The following is an 18357-nucleotide window of genomic DNA, read 5'->3' as shown; positions in this document are numbered from 1 at the left end:
TTTTAAAAGAAGCGCGATCAGCCTACTTTTGCTTGCGCATCAGACTCAAGCAAAAGTACGCTGGATTTTAGTAGATACGCGCGGAGCCGCGCGTATCCACTAAAATCCTGGATCGGTGCGCGCAAGGCTATCGATTTTGTATAGCCTGCACGCGCCGAGCCGCGCTGCCTCCCCCCGTTCCCTCCAAGGCCGCTCCGAAATCGGAGCGGCCTCGGAGGGAACTTTCCTTTGCCCTCCCCTCACCTTCCCCTCCCTTCCCCTACCTAACCCACCCGCCCGGCCCTGTCTAAACCCCCCCCTTACCTTTGTCGGGGGATTTACGCCTCCCAGAGGGAGGCGTAAATCCCCGCGCGCCAGCGGGCCTCCTGCGTGCCGGGCCGCGACCTGGGGGCGGGTACGGAGGACGCGGCCATGCCCCCGGGCCGTAGCCACGCCCCCGTACCCGCCCCCAAAACGCTGCCGACACGCCCCCGCAACGCCGCGCGCTCCGGCCCCGCCCCCCGACACGCCTCCCGACACGCCCACTCCGAAAACCCCGGGACTTACGCGAGTCCCGGGGTTCTGCGCGCGCCGGTGAGCCTATGTAAAATAGGCTCACCGGCGCGCAGGGCCCTGCTCGCGTAAATCCGCCCGGTTTTGGGCGGATTTACGCGAGCAGGGCTCTGAAAATCCGCCCCTAATGGTATAGCTTTAAAAGCCAGGAATCCTTACTCCCAGCTGTTACAAAAAAGAGAGTACCTCCAAACTTAAACTAATCTACTTTTGGTGAATTATTTTTAATTTTGTTGTTATACAAAAAAATATATATATAACCCAGCATTAGTAAATACAAAACCCTCAAAAGACAAAAAAAAGAGGGAAAAAAAGCTTGCTCATACCAAAAATTCTTTACAGTTGCTGTTGCCGTCTCTATTTAATCATAACAAGCCAAAAAACACTCAAATTCCAAAGCAGTTCCCACCCCAAAGTATGCTTCATTGAAAACACCATGTGATATCAAACGTGATTCTGACTTTCTTGTAAGATGTAAACAGAACACATTGTTTCCTGAACATACCCAGATCAGTCCATACAAGCGGGTTTTATTCATCCCTACTAGCAGATGGAGGTAGAGAAAAAAACTTTGGGCACAGCCACATATACGAGAGTGCCACCTGCAGTCCCTCAGTATTTCTCTATCTCCAGCAGATGGTAGCAGTGCTAACCATGCAGCCTGACTGCCTGGATATTTTAAGGAAAATTGCTCCCCGAGGTGACAGGCTCCTGCAGAAGGGTGGTCCCTCGGGTTGAGCCGGGCGAACGGGGGGTTGGATGCCCCTGGCCAGCTTCAGCCCGCGACTCCAGGACCCCTGACCGCCAGTGGTCTGGTTCCCTCGGTAAGCCCAAAGCTCCTCTGCCAGCCCAGGAGCAGGGAAGTACCCTTACTTTTGTTTTGTGCTTTCCTGTGTATCTGGGCCTTAAAGTTTAAAGTTTTGTTGTTAAAAAAAAAAAAAAAAAAAAGTCACCGGCAGCTGTCTGCTTTTGCAACAGCAGAAGCATGTGGCAGGCTGTGCGGCCTAGCAGGCTGAAATCCTCGGCAAGATCGTCTGGTGCAGGCCGGGCAGTAAGTGGGCGGCTTGGGGGATCATTCAGAGGAGGGTGGTCCCGGTCGGGGCAGATTCACTCTGGTGGGGGCTGGCTGTACCCCCGTTCGAGCTGCGCGGTTTTCAGTCGCGGCAGCAACGTGTTCACCACGCCGGCTGGACATTCTTGGGGCAGTGCGCCCTCTTCAGGGTTTAACAGCTGCCAAGTGGGGCGCCCCTACCCCTCACGATCCGGGCCGCGGGAAAGCGCGGCAAGCATCGGATTGCCTGTTTGGATTTTTATTTTGCCTTGCTTTATTTCTTGGTGCTTGTTATGACGGACAAGCAGCTCAGAGAGACTTGCAGGGTCTATGGTAGCCCGTCGGTCAGCCTGAATGACCACCTCTTCTGCACGGAGTGTGCTGGGGGGGGGGGGGGGGGGGGTCTGAAAGGCAAGCAAAGCCGTGGAGGCATTCGCGGACTGCGGCGGTGGCGCTGGGATCACAGGAGGGAGTGGCTATGGCCGCAGAAGCGCAGCCGGATAGGGGGGCTTCTCCCCGGGGGTCCGGAGGGTTCCCACCGCTCCTGTTTCCCATGGTTCGACCTAGGGAAAAAGGTCCAGATGTCTCGGGCCCTAGCAGCCCCAAGCGCCCCGGGAGGGGGGGGGGGGGGGGTTTCCACCCGAATTCGTGCTTTTACTGCACGAGGCCTTCCTGGCTAGGCAGGCAGGTAAGTGCGGTGTCACAGACGGCCCGACGGGTTTGGCAAAGCGGGGGAAGGTCCTTCCCTAAAGGTTCCACGGGCCTGCGAACTCTGCCTCCCGAGGGACGGCTAGTGCGATTGGAATCGGATCAGAAGATTCCGACGAGTCTAAGCAGGAGGATGAGGTCTCCTCGGAGGCCGATTAGGATGGGGACCCGATTGGCAGTCCCCCTCTGGACCCAGGGGACTCTAAAACTGAACCGGGGACCTTGGAGGGTCCGGAGGCTGAAGGCGATGATCTGCGGGTGATCCGGCTTTTCAAGAGAGAAGAGCTTCGCCCACTTATACCTTAAGTGTTGGAGGAGCTGGGGATTAAGCTCACCCTGGAGGATTCAGATGCTGAAGGGGTTAATCCAGTTCTGGATGGCCTACGGAGACCCCCCAGCGCTTTCCCAATTCTGAAGAAAATCCAGAAATTGATCAACCAAGAGTGGGATTCCCCCGACTCTGGCCTGCGAGTCACTAAGAAGACCACTATTCCGGTGGCTGGAGCTTCCACTCTGAAGGATGTTCAGGATCGGAAGTGCATCTCAAGCGAGCTTTTGAGGTCCTGGGGCTCGGCCTGCGGGCAGCAGTATGTGCAAGTCTGATGCAGCGGGCCCGTTTGTGTTGGATCCAGAAGCTGCAGGAGCAGTCAGCCTCTGGGACTCTTTCCCCAGTCCATGCGGCCCGCCTGGAGGCAGGGGTTGCCTATGGCGCGAATGCCTTGTATGACCTGGTGAGAACCATGGCCCACGCTATGGTGTCGGTGTCATGCAGGCGACATTTGTAGCTAAGCAACTGGTCAGCAGATCTGTCATCAAAATCGCAGCTCTGTAATCTGCCCTTTCAGGGGAAACTGCTGTTTGGTGAGGACCTCAATCGTCTGATGAAGTTGCTGGGAGAGACAAAGGGCAATAGGCTGCCAGAAGATCGAAAGTCTGGCCAGAAACCTTCTCGGCCTCTCTTCTGGGAGTCCAGACGTTTTCATCAGACGAGGCCCTTGGGGGCCTCGGCCCCAAGACAGTCCTTGCATAGGCAACAGTCCTTTCGAGGGGCTGGAAGGTCATCTAGAGGCGGATCCACCCAGGGTGCAGGTGGCAATAAGTCTTCACAATGAGATCCAGCAGGGCCACTCCTCGTCTCTGGTAATCGGGGGAAGGCTGGCCTGGTTCTATGGGGAATGGACCAAGATCACTTCTGACCGGTGGGTGTTGAGCGTGGTGAGAAATGGCTACACCTTAGAATTTTCTCGCCTAATGTGGTCGGTCTTTCTGGAGTTGCATTGTCTTTCCCGAAGCTAGCAGGCAGCGGTCCAGGAAACACTTCAGCGGTTGTTAAGTCTGGAGGTGGTTGTACCGGTGGCAGTGTCCAAACAGGGACAAGGCAGATATTCCATTGATTTCATGGTGCCCAAGAAGGAAGGCGCGTTCCGACCTATCCTAGACCTGAGGAAAGTCAACCAGAGTTTGAAGGTACCACATTTTGGATGGAGACGTTACACACCGTAATTGCGGCAGTACGGGGAGGAGAGTTTTTGGCATCTGGATCTCACCAGGCTTATCTGCATATCCCCATCCATCAGGAGCACCAGATGTTTCTCAGATTCATGGTTCTGGGACAGCGCTATCAGTTTCAAGCGCTGCCTTTCGGGCTGGCCACCGCCCCACGGACCTTTACAAAGGTGATGGTTGTAGTGGCGGAGGCGCCTCGACAGGAAGGATTGCTGGTGCGATTGGACGATTGGCTGATACGGGCGAAGTCACTAAAGGAATGTTTGCAGTCCGTAGACCAAGTTCGGTCGCTCCTGGAATCTCTAGGCTGGGTTATCAATGTGCAGAAGAGCCATCTGGTCCCCTCCTGTTCCCTCAAATACTTGGGAGCCCGTTTCGACATCCAGCGGAGCAGAGTGTTTCTTACAGACGACAGGGTGAACAAAATTCAGGGGCAGATAGTGCGTCTGCTTAGTCTATAGGTGCCGAAGGTTTGGGATTACTTACAGGTCCTGGGCTCGATGGTGTCCACATTGGAACTGGTGCCCTGGGCATTTGCCTATTTGAGGCCTCTGCAGAGAGCCTTGTTATCCCGTTGGAATCCTCTGTCGCAACAATATTTCCTGCCCCTGGCCATGACTAAGTCAGCCAGGGCCAGTCTGGCCTGGTGGATGACAAGGAACAATCTGGAGAAGGGGATGCCTCTCAAGGTCCCGGATTGGGTGGTGGGCACCACAGATGCAAGTCTTCGGGGCTGGGGGGGGGGGGGGGGCAGTTTGTCTGGGCAGGTCTGCTCAGGGCCTTTGGACAATGTCAGAACAGACATGGACCATCAATTGCCGAGCTCTGGAGCAGTTTCTACCCTTAGTCCGCGATCGGATGGTGCAAGTTTTCTCGGACAATTCGACCATGGTGGCTTACATCAACCGCAAGGGGGGAACCAAGAGTCCCACGGTAGCGCAGGAGGCTCAGCTGCTGTTCAAGTGCGTAGAGCTTCATCTCAAAGGAATCGCCGCCTCCCATGTGGCAGGAGTAATCCGGCTAAGGTAATCCAGGCGGATTACCTTAGCCGGCAGCAGTTGGATCCAAGGGCGTGGGGACTCTCTCAGAGGGCTTGGGAGCTTCTTTGCGAACAGTGGGGAACCCCGCAGTTCGATCTCATGGCAACGAGTCTTAATACCAAGACGCAAAGGTTCTTCAGCTGCCGGAGGGAGTTCGGGGCGGTGGGGCTCAATGCACTCGTATGTCCATGGCCGACCGGAGTCCACCTGTACGTCTTTCCTCCGTGGCCACTGATAGCAAAGGTACTCAGGCGTGTAGATGGACACGCGGGGTCAGTGATTCTGGTGGCTCTGGAATGGCCTCGCCATCCGTGGTTCGCAGATCTGGTGCGGCTGGCAGTGGATGGACTGCTACGCCTGACCCATTTACTGGATCTCCTGCGTCAGGGTCCTATATTTTCTGATCAGGAGGATCGCTTTTGTCTCGCGGCCTAGCTTTTAAGAGGAGGCAATTGCGTGTCAGGGAGTATTCGGAACCAGTAATTTCCACGCTGCTCCAAGCAAGATTTATTTATTTATTTATTTGCGTTTTTTCTATACCGGCATTCATGGTTAGAAACCACATCATGCCGGTTTACATGTAACAAGGGGTGAGAACAAAGAACAGAACATAAACAAGTGCAAGGAGATCAAAAGTTACATTACAACAAGGGTCTTAAACTTGGAGGAGAGATAAGAATAAGAGAGTAGAACTGTAAGGATTACCTTATTTACATTATATACATTATACTGTGAAGTTTCTTGAATAAATTACTATCTCTTATAAAATTGGCCCTGCTACCTCTTTAGCCTATTCCAGGGTATGGAAGGTGTGGACAACAAGGATTGGATCCTCTTCAGGTGTCTGTGTCCCATATTTTGTCTTTTTTGCAGGTGGGTTTATCCAAAGGATTAGCCCATAGTTCCTTTCAGGTCCAGGTTTCCGCTTTGGGCTGTCTCAAAGGGAGAATCCAGGGGAAGGCCTTGGCATCCCATCCGGATGTGGTGCGTTTTCTACGAGGAGTCAAACATCTCCATCCACCTCTGCGTCACATTTGTCCGGAATGGAATCTTAATCTCATGCTACGGATCCTTTGCGAGGAGTTGTTCGAGCCTCTGAATCGGGTATCTTTGAAGATCCTGGCTCTGAAGACGGTCTTTTTGGTAGCTATCTGTTCGGCTAGAAGGATTTCGGAATTGCAGGCGCTTTCGTGCCGTGATCCATTTCTCCGGATATCGTCCAATGCAGTGTCCTTGCATATGGTACCTTCGTTTCTTCCTAAGGTGGTTTTTCATGTAAACCAATCAGTGGAATTGCCCGGGTTTCCAGATTGGGCTCTGGATCTCTCAATGGGAAGATGGCTTCATCTTTTGGATGGGAGACGGATGGTATTACGTTACTTGAAAGTCAGTAACTCTTTTCGTCGTTCTGATCATTTGTTCGTCCTGTTCGGGGGAGCAAAAAAAGGGTGAAAAGGCTTCTTTGCCTCGTTGGTTGAAAGAGACAATCTCTGCTGCTTATGTATCAAAAGGAAGAGCGGTTCCAGTGGGTCTTAGAGCACATTCGACTCGAGCTCAGGCGACATACTGGGCTGAGTGTCATCTGGTGTCTCCCCAAGAGATCTGTAGAGCCGCTTTGTGGTCTTCATTGCACACTGTTTTAGCAAACATTACCATTTGGATGTGCAGGCCCCGGAGGCGGCCCCCTTTTGGAGAGAGTGTTCTTTGAGCGGGTCTTTCGGGTTCCCGCCCAGTGTAAAAGGGCTTTGGTACATCCCGCTTGTCTGGACTGATCTGGGTATGTTCAGGAAAGGAAAATTGGTTCTTACCTGCTAATTTTCGTTCCTGTAATATCACAGATCAGTCCAGAGGCCCGCCCTGAGGATCTCTGCCGAAAGACTGCTTGGTCTACTGCTGTATTTATTTGCAAAGCAGATTTGCCATTTTCTGACTTCAATTTCTAGGTTTAGCGTTTCTGCATGGTTATCTAGTTGGTCAGGGTATCCATGTTGGGAGCCTCGTTCGCTATTTATTTTTTCTTATCTTGGCTTGGGTATCGATTAATACTGAGGGACTGCAGGTGGCACTCTCGTATATGTGGCAGTGCCCAAAGTTTTGTTCTCTACCTCCATCTGCTGGTAGGGATGAATAAAACCCGCTTGTCTGGACTGATCTGTGGTATTACAGGAACGAAAATTAGCAGGTAAGAACCAATTTTCCTATCTCTCCAACAAAGGACATTAATTTCACCTATTGGCATTTTCATGGGGAATATAGAAGAAACAGTAGTGGGAGTATCCAAACGTATGTAAACACTCAGCTAATAAAAGATTGCATTCTCTTCTCGCAATCCTCATTATACACGTGCCTGCCAAATTGCTGTAAGGTGCCTCCGTTATGCTGAAATCTGTTGTTGATTCTTTAAAATACAACGGGTGAACGGGTTTCTGTTTAATCTGAAACACATATTTTTTCTTTTCAATTTAAGGTTTTATTGAACTTTTATAAAACAATCAGTCCAAACAATAACACTGGTTTGCGTGCACAACAGCATATACACACATAACCTCTCCTCCCACCCTCCCCCACCTCGTTCTGCCAAGAAGCTATCACAACAATCCTTGATCCAGGTCTGAAATATAGTCCATCGTTTTTCAAAATTTTCCCTTGAATTTCTACACTTCGCTGTGAGTTTCTCCATTTAACATATATTCAGGAGAAGATTATATACTGCCAGCTTACTAGGTGCTTCTTTCCTCTTTCAGTATGCTGCTATTTCGCAATGAGCAGCCAGCAAAGTATAAATTATCAATTTATCTATTTTCTTTGGCATTCCTTCCACAAATGCTAAAAAAAAAAAAAAAAAAAGAATACCATTGGGTCTTTATCTAGTTGAAATTTGGTGATGTATTTAATCAACTTCAGTAACAGATCCAAATTTGGTGCTATCACAGGACACTTCCAACAAATATGCGCCATAGTCCCCTTCCCCCCCACAATCCCTCCAACATTCATCTGATACATTAACATACATTTTAATCAAGCTGGAATATATCATCTCAAATATACTTTAAACAAGCGCTTCGCTAATTATGTAATCAACAGGGGCTGTATACAATGAGGGGTGAAAGACTAATGTGTACAGACAAGGAGAGGGACCTTGGAGTGATAGTGTCTGGTGATTATGAAGGCAGCAAAACAATGCGATAAGGCAGTAGCTAAAGCCAGAGGGATTCTGGGCATAATAGAAGGAGAAATAACCAGCATCAAAAAGAAGGTGATAATGCCCTTATACAGATCTTTGAATCCTCCCTGGAGTACTGTGTTCAGTTCTGGAGACCATATCTCAAAAAGGATAGAGACAGGATGGAAGCAGTCCAGAGAAAAGTGAAAGTGTGGGATCTGTATTGGAAGACCTATGAGAAGAGGTTGAAGGATCCAAATATGTATACCCTGGAGGAGAGGAGATGCAGAGGAGATATGATACAGATTTGCAGGTTATCCCCATACCTTCTGTTAAGGGCAGTAACTGCTGCTCCATGCAGGTTACCCCCATGCAGAAATATTACACACAAAGTTAATATAGGTTACTCTGTTTCTTCATCTCCATCCTCTAGCCTCTAGGGATCTGAAGTATTTATCCTTGCCCTTTTGATCTCGTTATTTTCTCATCTTCACCACCTCTTCAGGGAGGGCATTCCAGGCATCCACTACCCTCTCTGTGAAGAAATATTTCCTGATGTTGGTTTTTGGTTCTACCCTTTGGAGTTTCATATTGTGACCACTAGTTATACAGTTTCCTTTCCAATGGAAAAGGTTTGATGTTTGTACCTCATTAATACCTTTTAGGTATCTGAAGTTACTACCATAAGCAACTTGCTTGGCAAGTTGGATTGACTGATTGATCTTTATCTGCTCTCATTTACTATGTTACTATTTTACTCTTTAGTTTGTCAGTCTGATCTATTACATCTTTCTTTGTCACAGATCCTGGTTTTAGTTGCTCAGAATTTCTACCATTAAAGAATGTTTCAGGTGTGGGTATGTTCCCAACATCCTCTGCTGTAAAGAGCGAGCCAAAGAATTAATTCATTTTTCTGCTCTGTCTTCGCTCCCATTTGCTTCAAATGTTCTTGAAAGAATTATTAGTTTTGCCTCACTTTTTCTCAAAGTCTGTTTTACATCTAACCTTCCAGTGCTTATGCTGTTGCCTATTTTTCATCGTTTAGGTCTGCTTTTCATTTTTTGAATGATGCCCTTTTACCTTTAACACCTTCCTTTACCTCATCATTAAACCACTCTGGCAGTCACTTGGTCTTCCTTTGACCTTTTTTAATGCATGGAATACATTTTATCTGTACTTCCAAAAGGATATTTTATTTATTTATTTTTATTTAAAAACTCTTCTATACCGTCGTTAAGTTAGTTCACCATCACAACGGTTTACATAAAGGCACAAAAAAAATCTGATTGGTGTAGATTACAAATTAAACATGTGCCAACATAGAACGGTAACATATTTTTAATAAGAGAAACTAGGTGTAAATTAGAGTTTATACGTCGGTTAGGCAACTGTTACATGGTTCAAGTCTACATTTAGGGGCGGATTTTCAGAGCCCTGCTCGCCTAAATCCGCCCAAAACCGGGCGGATTTAGGCGAGCAGGGCCCTGCGCGCCGGGAAGCCTATTTTACATAGGCCTACCGGCGCGCGCAGAGCCCCGGGACTCGCGTAAGTCCCGGGGTTCTCCGAGGGGGCGTGTCGGGGGCGGGCCCGAGCCGCGCGGCATTTTGGGGGCGTGTCGGCAGCGTTTTGGGGGCAGGCCCGGGGGGCGTGGTTATGGCCCGGGGCGGTCTGGGGGCGTGGCCACGCCCTCCGGACCCGCCCCGAGGTTGCGTCCCGGCGCTCTAGCGGCCCGCTGGCGCGCGGGGATTTACGCCTCCCTCTGGGAGGCGTAAATCCCCCGACAAAGGTAAGGAGGGGGTTTAGACAGGGCCGGGCGGGTGGGTTAGGTAGAGGAAGGGAGGGGAAGGTGAGGGGAGGGCGTTAGAGGATTCCCTCCGAGGCCGCTCCGATTTCGGAGCGGCCTCGGAGGGAACGGGGGTAGGCTGCGCTGCTCGGCGCGCGCCGGCTATACAGAATCGATAGCCTTGCGCATGCCGATCCAGGATTTTAGCGGCTACGTGCGTATCTACTAAAATCCCGCGTACTTTTGCTTGCGCCTGATGCGCCAGCAAAAGTACGCCTATTCGCGCGGTCTGAAAATCTACCCCTCAATATGTATTTGGAGACTTAAATGAAACCAAGAAAGGGGGCTTTTACAAAATTGCCCACTTAATATGCGGGTATGCATAGAGCCTGTACGTGCTTAGTATATTTAATTCTTGGTTTACTCAAAATCATAATAAATCATCAATATGGTGAACATAAAATTGATAAATTTACGTAAAAATTAGAGAACAATTACAGTGAACCGTTAGCATAAGATAAATTGCTAAAAGACACAACCAAATATAAAATACAGCATCATAAATTAATCAAATGCACAGTAATCAAAAAAAGTAAAAAAAAAAAAAAAAAAAAAAGCCAGATCTAATAAAATGTAAAACCAGAAGAATAAAATTAGATCAGAATAAATTTTTAAAAAATACCTAACATAAGCAAACATCATATTGTAGATAAATATATTACATATTAAAAAACTAACGCTGTAATGCTTAAAAATAGAAGGCACTAAATATCACAAACTTAAATAAAAAGCCAGAACGTAATACTGGGATAATTTGCATGGCACAGTGGTTCAACCCCACATTGAAATGATTGTAACCTGCACAGAGTCACAGTTAAAACTCTTTCCACTGGGATAGCTAAAGCCCTAAACAAAAGGCACCGAGGTAACCAGAATGGAATGGCAGCTACGACACTAAACATCTTGCTAAGCAGACTGGATAGGTTATTTCAGTCTTTCTGCCATCATTTATTATATTACTATTTCCTTCCTAAGTTTAGTAAAATCCTTTCTACTCGACGGTCAGTTGGCACTGTGCACATTTTCCTGCAGTGTGAAGATGTGTTGTTCTGGGCGGAGTTTAAAATGACCTACCTACTTTTTACATTTTCAGAAACATGCATGTGTTTTTCCCTGAATAAACTAGGTACACACATTACCAGGCGGGAATGTATGTAGATAGCTTTGGGCTAATTTTCAAAGGGAAAGCACATGCACACTTTTCCCTTTTGAAAAATGGTGTAAAGTGTGCAGATAAAAAGTAAGTGCAGACTTTACACTATTGTGGGCAGTTACAAACCTATCCCTTCAATGATCAGCAGGCTCGCTCGAGTCAGGTTTTTAATCATTTCATGAAAGTGAAATGAAAGCATCCATGTAATACCTTCCTGCGCTATGTTCATGTCACATACCCAGTATAGCAGTAGCTGGGTGGGCCTGATGGTAAGCAAAGATCGTACACATTTTTCCATGATTATGTACAGGAATATGATGTGATCATTTTGAGTGAAAGACAGATTTCCTCGAAACTCATTTCCTACTCCTTCAGGTTTACTGTCTTCATGAAGCATCTGCCTGCGATTCACTGGTGTTTTCTCATCCCGTGTCTTTATTTTGTTTGTTTGTTTTATTTTTAAGAGTAAGACTATTAGTATGTACTGTATTCAAGACTTGGGAATTAGCTCATGAAGACAGCCAGATATAACACACACTTGTATCTCTAGACAAAGCAGCCTTTAGAGATAGGGAATGATTACAATGAGATGGATGACCACACAAGCACTGGTACTGCAGACTGAGACTTCTCAGTGGCATTTTTGCAGCTAGGGAAGGAAACAGAGGTCACATTTTTAAATTCTACACTTAATCTAATGATTTTCCCATTGGAGGGGTTTAATGGATCCTCATAGAACGAACTCTTGAAATAAGAGATTAAATCAGGGACTTTGCTAATTTTCTTTTTTTGACTTTAAAGGTTGTAATTGCGATTTTAGGGTCCCCAGCATGTAACTCCTGTGGAAGAATTCCCAGGTTAAAAGTGGGTTTTGTAATCTTCACCCATATTGCAAATTATGTACCCGTTGTTATTTGCAGCATATCATGAGCGGGACTGGATTCTATTTGCCATCCAAGGACTTTTAAAAAGTCAGGTGAAAAAATGTTTTATGTAGACTTGAGGGGCTTCCATCGCGTATGGCGTAAGAAGGTTGGGGAACACTGCTTATGAGCTAATTTTGTACACAGCTGAGAGGTCCCGCAGTGTGCATGGAGTCTCAGCAAGATGGGAAAATGGAGTTGCCCGGGACACCGATGTGCAGATGGAGAGGGACACATGGGTACGACTTCTACGGCAAGGCATCATCAGGTTTGTCTCATCTTTCTGTCTGTCTTAAAGGAGATTATAGACTACTCTGCCCACTCCTTATAGTCACACAAAGGGCAAGTTTCCGAGCCATGTAACCCAGGTAAATTTGTCAGTCCGAAAATTGATCTCCTCTATCCTGCTGAGTTGACATGGGCTTTGCATAGCATGGATTCTTTCAGGCATTCTCATGGGTACATTCAGGTTGAGGGTGTAAATGGCATATCCATGTTTGCATTTTAGAATGCAGTGTGTTTATTCCCCAGTCAGCGGCCTGCACAAATAACCAGGTTCAAAGTATGCACAACCTTTGTATGTCTATGCATAGCATTGGCTAATTTTCAAATACAAACAACCTCTTAGTTTTTGTATAAAAATTTGTTATGAGGGTTAGTGCATACATTGCAACTAGATGGGCTATTGAAGATTGCCAAAAATCAATGTGTCTATTTATACACAGAACAAATACCTAAGTAACTTTATCAAAAATACATTGCATCACAAATGTTTGTTCTGTGTATCACTAGTGCTATAGACTTTTCATAATAATATTTCAACACAATTTGTCTATGAGTTTGGGACCCTCATAACACCCACGGTTTAACAAGCTTGAACTTGTGTTTACACTGTTACGGGTCCTATTTAATCATTGGTCCACTAGTCCAGTTTTGTAAAAAGCTTTATTTTGAATTTTCAACATTTTTCTTAAAAATATCAAAGAATTGTACTTCCCTTTATTCTTTGAAATGGTACCGGGAGCCGTAACACACCTGCCGGTGCTTGGCGACACACTGGTGTGTCGTGACACACCGGTTAAGAATCACTGCTCTACTGTCTGTGTGTGTGTTTCCCTCTTGGTGAGCACAACAGGTTGTGCGCCACAGAACTGACCTAGCACTGCGTTCCTGATCAAACCCTAAGGGAGCCTACACCAGGAGAGTAGTGTCAGGAGTCCTCCCCTCCCTCAGAAGAGGAATATGTCTTTCGGCATCTCCCATGTCACAGACCCCTTTTGTGGGGAAGCCCCTGAGATTCCGTCACTGGCTTGTTTATCTCTGAACCGGAGCTCCTATGTTTTGCATTGGTGCATCTCTTGGGTGGCCAGGGCTGAGGGAACAACAGCAGCAGTCAATGGGGTTCCTCCATTGATTACTGTGGAGGCCTACCCCTTCTGAGGGTCGCTGCCAGTGGTGGTTGCTTCTGAACCTCAGTGATCAGTGACTGTAACGCAACTCTCAACTGGAGAGTTGTAAGTTTTTTGGGATCGAGAGGCCCCGATTCCCATTAATCCTCTCAAGAAGGAGAGATTTGACTGGGTTCCCCTCTCGATATCCAATTGTCCATCCCTACAAGGTGTCCCTTGATCTCCATTCCCAGAGAAGGGATGTCTCTGCTTCTGACTGCTGGTTGCACTCTGTTCCTCACGAGCTCCGAGAGCCAGTCGAGCAGTAGCACTCTCCTTCAGACATTCTAAGGCACAGTAGGTCTGATTCGCAAGGGAACCTTTCCAGAGTAGTTTCCAGGTGCACCTTAAGGGTTTCTCCTGTCCAGGAGTCACCTTGGTAACTGCTGAGCTCAATGGGCCACTATGGCCGGTCATGCTCGCCTGCGGGACCCTACCTCAGTGAGGAGGGTTCTAGTACATCTAATTGGTGAGTATGCCTTTCCAGCTATTGCCATATCCATGGCTGAGGGAGTTGGGGGACAAGGAGCCCCGCAACAGAGGTGCTGTTCTTGGTTGCAGTGGCTTCCAAGCTATATGTCCCTATTTTAGAGATAAATCTGTCTATGGACAGGGGAGTCCTAGTTCATGCAATGATTGTTCCATTACTAGACCGTGTGCTTCCTTGGGGGATGTATTTGCAATCATGGCTGAGGTATTAATATCTAAGCCAGGTGCTTGGCAATCTGCTCTGAGATACCCCTGGCCCTCCCCTGGTACTCTTAGGGTTTCCAGGCCGGTAAAGAAATCCTGTTTGATAGGAGTTTGCATTTGCGGCACCCCAGCTTTCGGTCTCTTAGTGAAGTATTTCTAGATTTCTTCACTAGGGAATTCGCTCTCAGTTTCAGTTGTTACAAACAGACTGAGGGTTCTATCTTAGTAGGTAACTCCCTACTGGAATCGGCTTGGGGTTGGGATACACAACCTAGCAACTTGTGCTTACCCCATCAATCCAGCAGTCTGCCTTCTTGTGTTCTCGCTCCCTCCGACTTCCAGTTGGAATGTCAGGGGAGGGGAGTTAAAGCTAAGGCATTCGTAGTATATCTTAGTGTATACTAGAGATGTGCAAAGCCTTTCGGTTCGGGCTTCGTTTTGGCCCGCTGCAGGAAATTTCGTTTTTCCCGTGGTTCGGGCTTTTGTTTTTCGTGGGCAACCGAAATTTCGGGTTAGTGTGCACTAACCCAAAATCCAAATTTTTCCTGAAATTTTGGGAAAAATTCCTTCAGTTTTCGGGGTCCCCGAACCAGGATGAATTAGGCAATTACATTGAAATTTCATTGAAATTGCCTAATTCATCCAAAACGATTGCACATCCCTAGTGTATACTGCAGGCAATGATACACCGTGTTCTTCCAATATTTTTGCCAAGCTCTGGCCACTACTGGCCTTCACTTTTCTCACTTCACTAGGTTGCCCAAAGTGCCTTCCTGCTCACTGACCGATCCTGTGGACAGGATGGATAGTCTTGCCCATGACAGAGTGCAGTGTGGGTGAGCTTCAGGTCTAACTTCTCTCCCTTCTTGGGAGTTGGGCTAGTGATCTTATTCAAGGGTTGCCATTCATCCCCTGAAACTCTTGACGCTGTCCTGCATGGTCAGCTAAGTCTGGTGTTTCAGCACGTAGAGTCTGTCTCAGGCCCTGCCATTGTTGCTGATTATTCTCCAAGCATTGCTTGGGCTTTTCTGCCCATTGTGCCTATCACTCACACATAGGCTCTCTTCTGCAGAGACGTTTTGCCCTTCGGATGTCAGTGGACTGCAGTTTCTTTCTGAGGTGTTCTCGGGCCCCAATTGGGTTTTTGGTTGTCTTCTAACATCGAAGGAAACTGTGCGGTCTTTGTCCAAGAGTCCTTCTTTTATTTTCATCTCTAGGTTTTTTTCTTGTACCCAGGAAGTTCTAGACCTACTTCATTGTCAGGTTACTGATCCAAAACCCTGCTTGTAATGTTTTCCTTGATGCTTCTGCTCGCACTTGCATCACTCCTCTGCCTTAGGCGCCCCTGCTACGCATGAGGGTTTTGTGTCTCAGTCATTTCTATGGTTTTTCTTTGTAGAACCCAGCTCTTCTTTGTGGGTCGGCTGCCTCACAGGCAAAAGGGAGACGGGTAATGCTTCTGCCCTGTGTGGTTTCCCACTTTGTCCTGCTTGGACAGCCTATAGCTAGGGATTCACCCATGTGTGAGGACTTCCATCCTACTTGTCCTCAGAGATAGCAGAGTTGCTTACCTGTAACAGGTGTTCTTTCAGACAGCAGGATGTTAGTCCTCACAAAACCCACCTGCCTCCCCTGGTAGTTGGTTTCTCCATGTATTAACTATATCATGGACTGAGGGACTCTGCCTAGGGGGCAGGGTGATGAATACAGCTACACATGCTCAGTAGGGCGTGTTTGGAAGTTCTAGATTCTTTGAGATCAAAGTTATGTGCCGGGCTTCATCCGATGATGTCACCCATGTGTAAGGATCAACACCCTGCTATCCTCGGAGAACACCTGTTACAGGTAAGCAACTCAGCTTTCTCTGTTATTAAAACCAAAATTGCAGTGTTCAGATTTGAGCATTATTTCTCTTAGTTCTGTTGCCAGAATATGTGGATTAACATCCTTGAACTGAGCCTCTGACTTGAACTGTGACTTATAATGTTGGCTATGAAAATGACAAGTTCGAAAATGTTAGCTTAATAAATTGAACATTTTAGAACTCACAGTTATAGACTTCGATTTTTCACATTGCAGGATTTGTAATGAAGGGGACAGCTGCTTGTTATATTACTCAACAGATAATTCCAGAGTGTACCATAAGGAGGAGCCAAAGTACTTTGAGATAGACCTTGAGGTATGGGAACAGTTTTATGCATTATTCTTTGGATTCATTGGTGTTTAAGTGTGCATTCTTTTTTATTCTTCTATGTGCCATTCTGCTAGTGTGGGCTGCAAAAATTCAATGGGTTTCCCTTGTAAAACATGTCTGAAATTATAGTTTTACCATACAGCACTTTTTCAGAGGGCAATTTTCAACAAAATGCCCTTTTATAAAATTGCCTGCATAATATGTGGATAGAATTACTCCTGTACTGCCTGTTCATGCAAAAGTTTATCCAGACTGAGCAGAGGTGTTCTGAGGGCAGAGTTGGTGACGGGTTTGAACTTTTGAATTTTCAAAAGTGTGCACATAAATGTTTCCAAATATATTCCACATAGATAATAGCAAGTGTGCGAGTGAATGGTAAAATAATTTGGTAAAATAAATTTTCATAGCAGACTTATACGTGCAAGTCTGCTTCAAAAATTGGTGAATTAGTCATCTAATTTAGGTGGGGTGTTATTAAATTGCCCCCTCAATGTCTATTTTGTTCTGTTACACCCAGTACATTTTGTTTCAGTTATTTTTTTTTTCTTGGAGGATAAGCAGGATGTTAAGTCCTCCCAGGTGGGTGACCCCTACTGTTGATTATCTGCCAGGTTGCTAGGCTAGAACCTTTTTGAACTTGCTTCCTTCCCCCCATTGGGAAAATATGGAAGGTGGCAACTACCACTGGACGTGACCTCGAGTTTTGTTTTTTTTTAGAAAATACAACTAGTGATGCCATCCGATGGAGCCTAACTACTGACGATTTTTTAATTGCTCCTAAAAGCTTTTTGCATGCTCTGTGGTGCTACTCATGTCACAGATGTCTCATGGGGCCCCTTCAGTTTTAGTTTTCCACAGAACCAAATGCTTTTATGATATTCTCTCTAAGATAAATTATTTTTCATTTTTCGCATGTTTTCGTCAAAGGACTTCTTGGATCACCTTGTCTCACCCTTCTTAGGTTCACTAGGTTTTTAGTTTATGTTCAAATTCTCTTAAATTTTCCATTGACCACTGTATGCATAGGCATCAGTACATGGAGTGATATTGGTTGGTTTAGGTTGATTTTGCCTTGATACATTTTTGGCCAGTGTCCCAAAAAGAGAAGAGAACCGGTGGCTTCAACAAGTGCCCTTGGAACAGTTGCATCATGTCTATCACAGGTCCACATGGTAGATGTGTGCTAAGCATGGGGGATGACCATAACATCTTGGAGTGTTGCACATGTAGCAAGATGACTCCTAGAGGACATCTGTATCAAGGATGGCTGCTAGGTAGCCCCTTTCCAGTAGTGGTCCTCAGTGAGCTGCTCAAACCCACTCTAGCCTCTGCCTTGAAGGCTGCATGATGCAACAAAGCCAGCCCTATATAACCTTCCCTCACAGTTTACTCCCTGCCTTAGCTTTAAGTCTGTTCTCTATGACCCTTATCCAGTATTCTTCGTTTGGAATCCTTGTTTTTGTTCCTTGCCTTGCTGTTGCTCTGTTTAGGTCTCCTGATTGCCTAATCCTTATCCTTGCTCTTGCTCTTGCTCTGTTTAGGTCTCCCAATGGCCTAATCCTTGGACTTGTTCCTTACCATGCTTTGCTCTGTCTAGGCCTCACAGTGGCCCTCCTTGCCTGATCCGCAGCCGCGGCTGTAGTGACTGAGGGTTGCCGGCGCAGGCGTTTTCTCCCCTTGCCAGCCCTCTGCCAGCGTGGGTGAGTGTCCATTTTGGAAGGAACCGCCGCCATTTTGGGAGCTTGGAAGTTGGTAGGTAGCTGTGCTTGTTTGAAGGCTTCTACTGCTTCTTCCAGGCATTTTACGCGATATGTGACTCCCTTCACCTGAAATTGCAGATCAAATGGGTAGGTCCACCGATATCGCATGCTGCAGTCCCTCAGGTTAGCAGTCACCTCGCAGAGTTCATACCGTCTTTTCAAGGTTATAGGCACTAGGTCCTGATATATTTCCAGCGAGTGGTTTTTCCAGGTTAGATTTTTTATTTTCCCGGCTGCTTCATATACCTTCGTTTTCTGTCCATAGTCGTGGAAACAAATGATTATGTCATGGGGTCTGGAGTCTCTACGTTGTCCAAGCAAG

General features: G+C 47.0%; 1 protein-coding gene across 1 annotated transcript in view; it reads left to right on the top strand.

The window, feature by feature from the left end:
- RIOX1 (ribosomal oxygenase 1) overlaps positions 1-18357 on the top strand; it is an 89316-nt gene that overhangs the window by 59085 nt on the left and 11874 nt on the right. Inside the window, exons 12-13 of the mRNA XM_029593828.1 lie at positions 12088-12208; positions 16161-16260. Of these exons, the coding sequence (XP_029449688.1) occupies positions 12088-12208; positions 16161-16260 (221 nt within the window). The remainder of the gene's footprint in view (positions 1-12087; positions 12209-16160; positions 16261-18357) is intronic.

Source organism: Rhinatrema bivittatum, chromosome 3, assembly GCF_901001135.1.
Source record: "Rhinatrema bivittatum chromosome 3, aRhiBiv1.1, whole genome shotgun sequence".
In the NCBI taxonomy this organism is placed as follows: domain Eukaryota; kingdom Metazoa; phylum Chordata; class Amphibia; order Gymnophiona; family Rhinatrematidae; genus Rhinatrema; species Rhinatrema bivittatum.
This window is presented reverse-complemented; position numbering and strand designations above follow the sequence as displayed.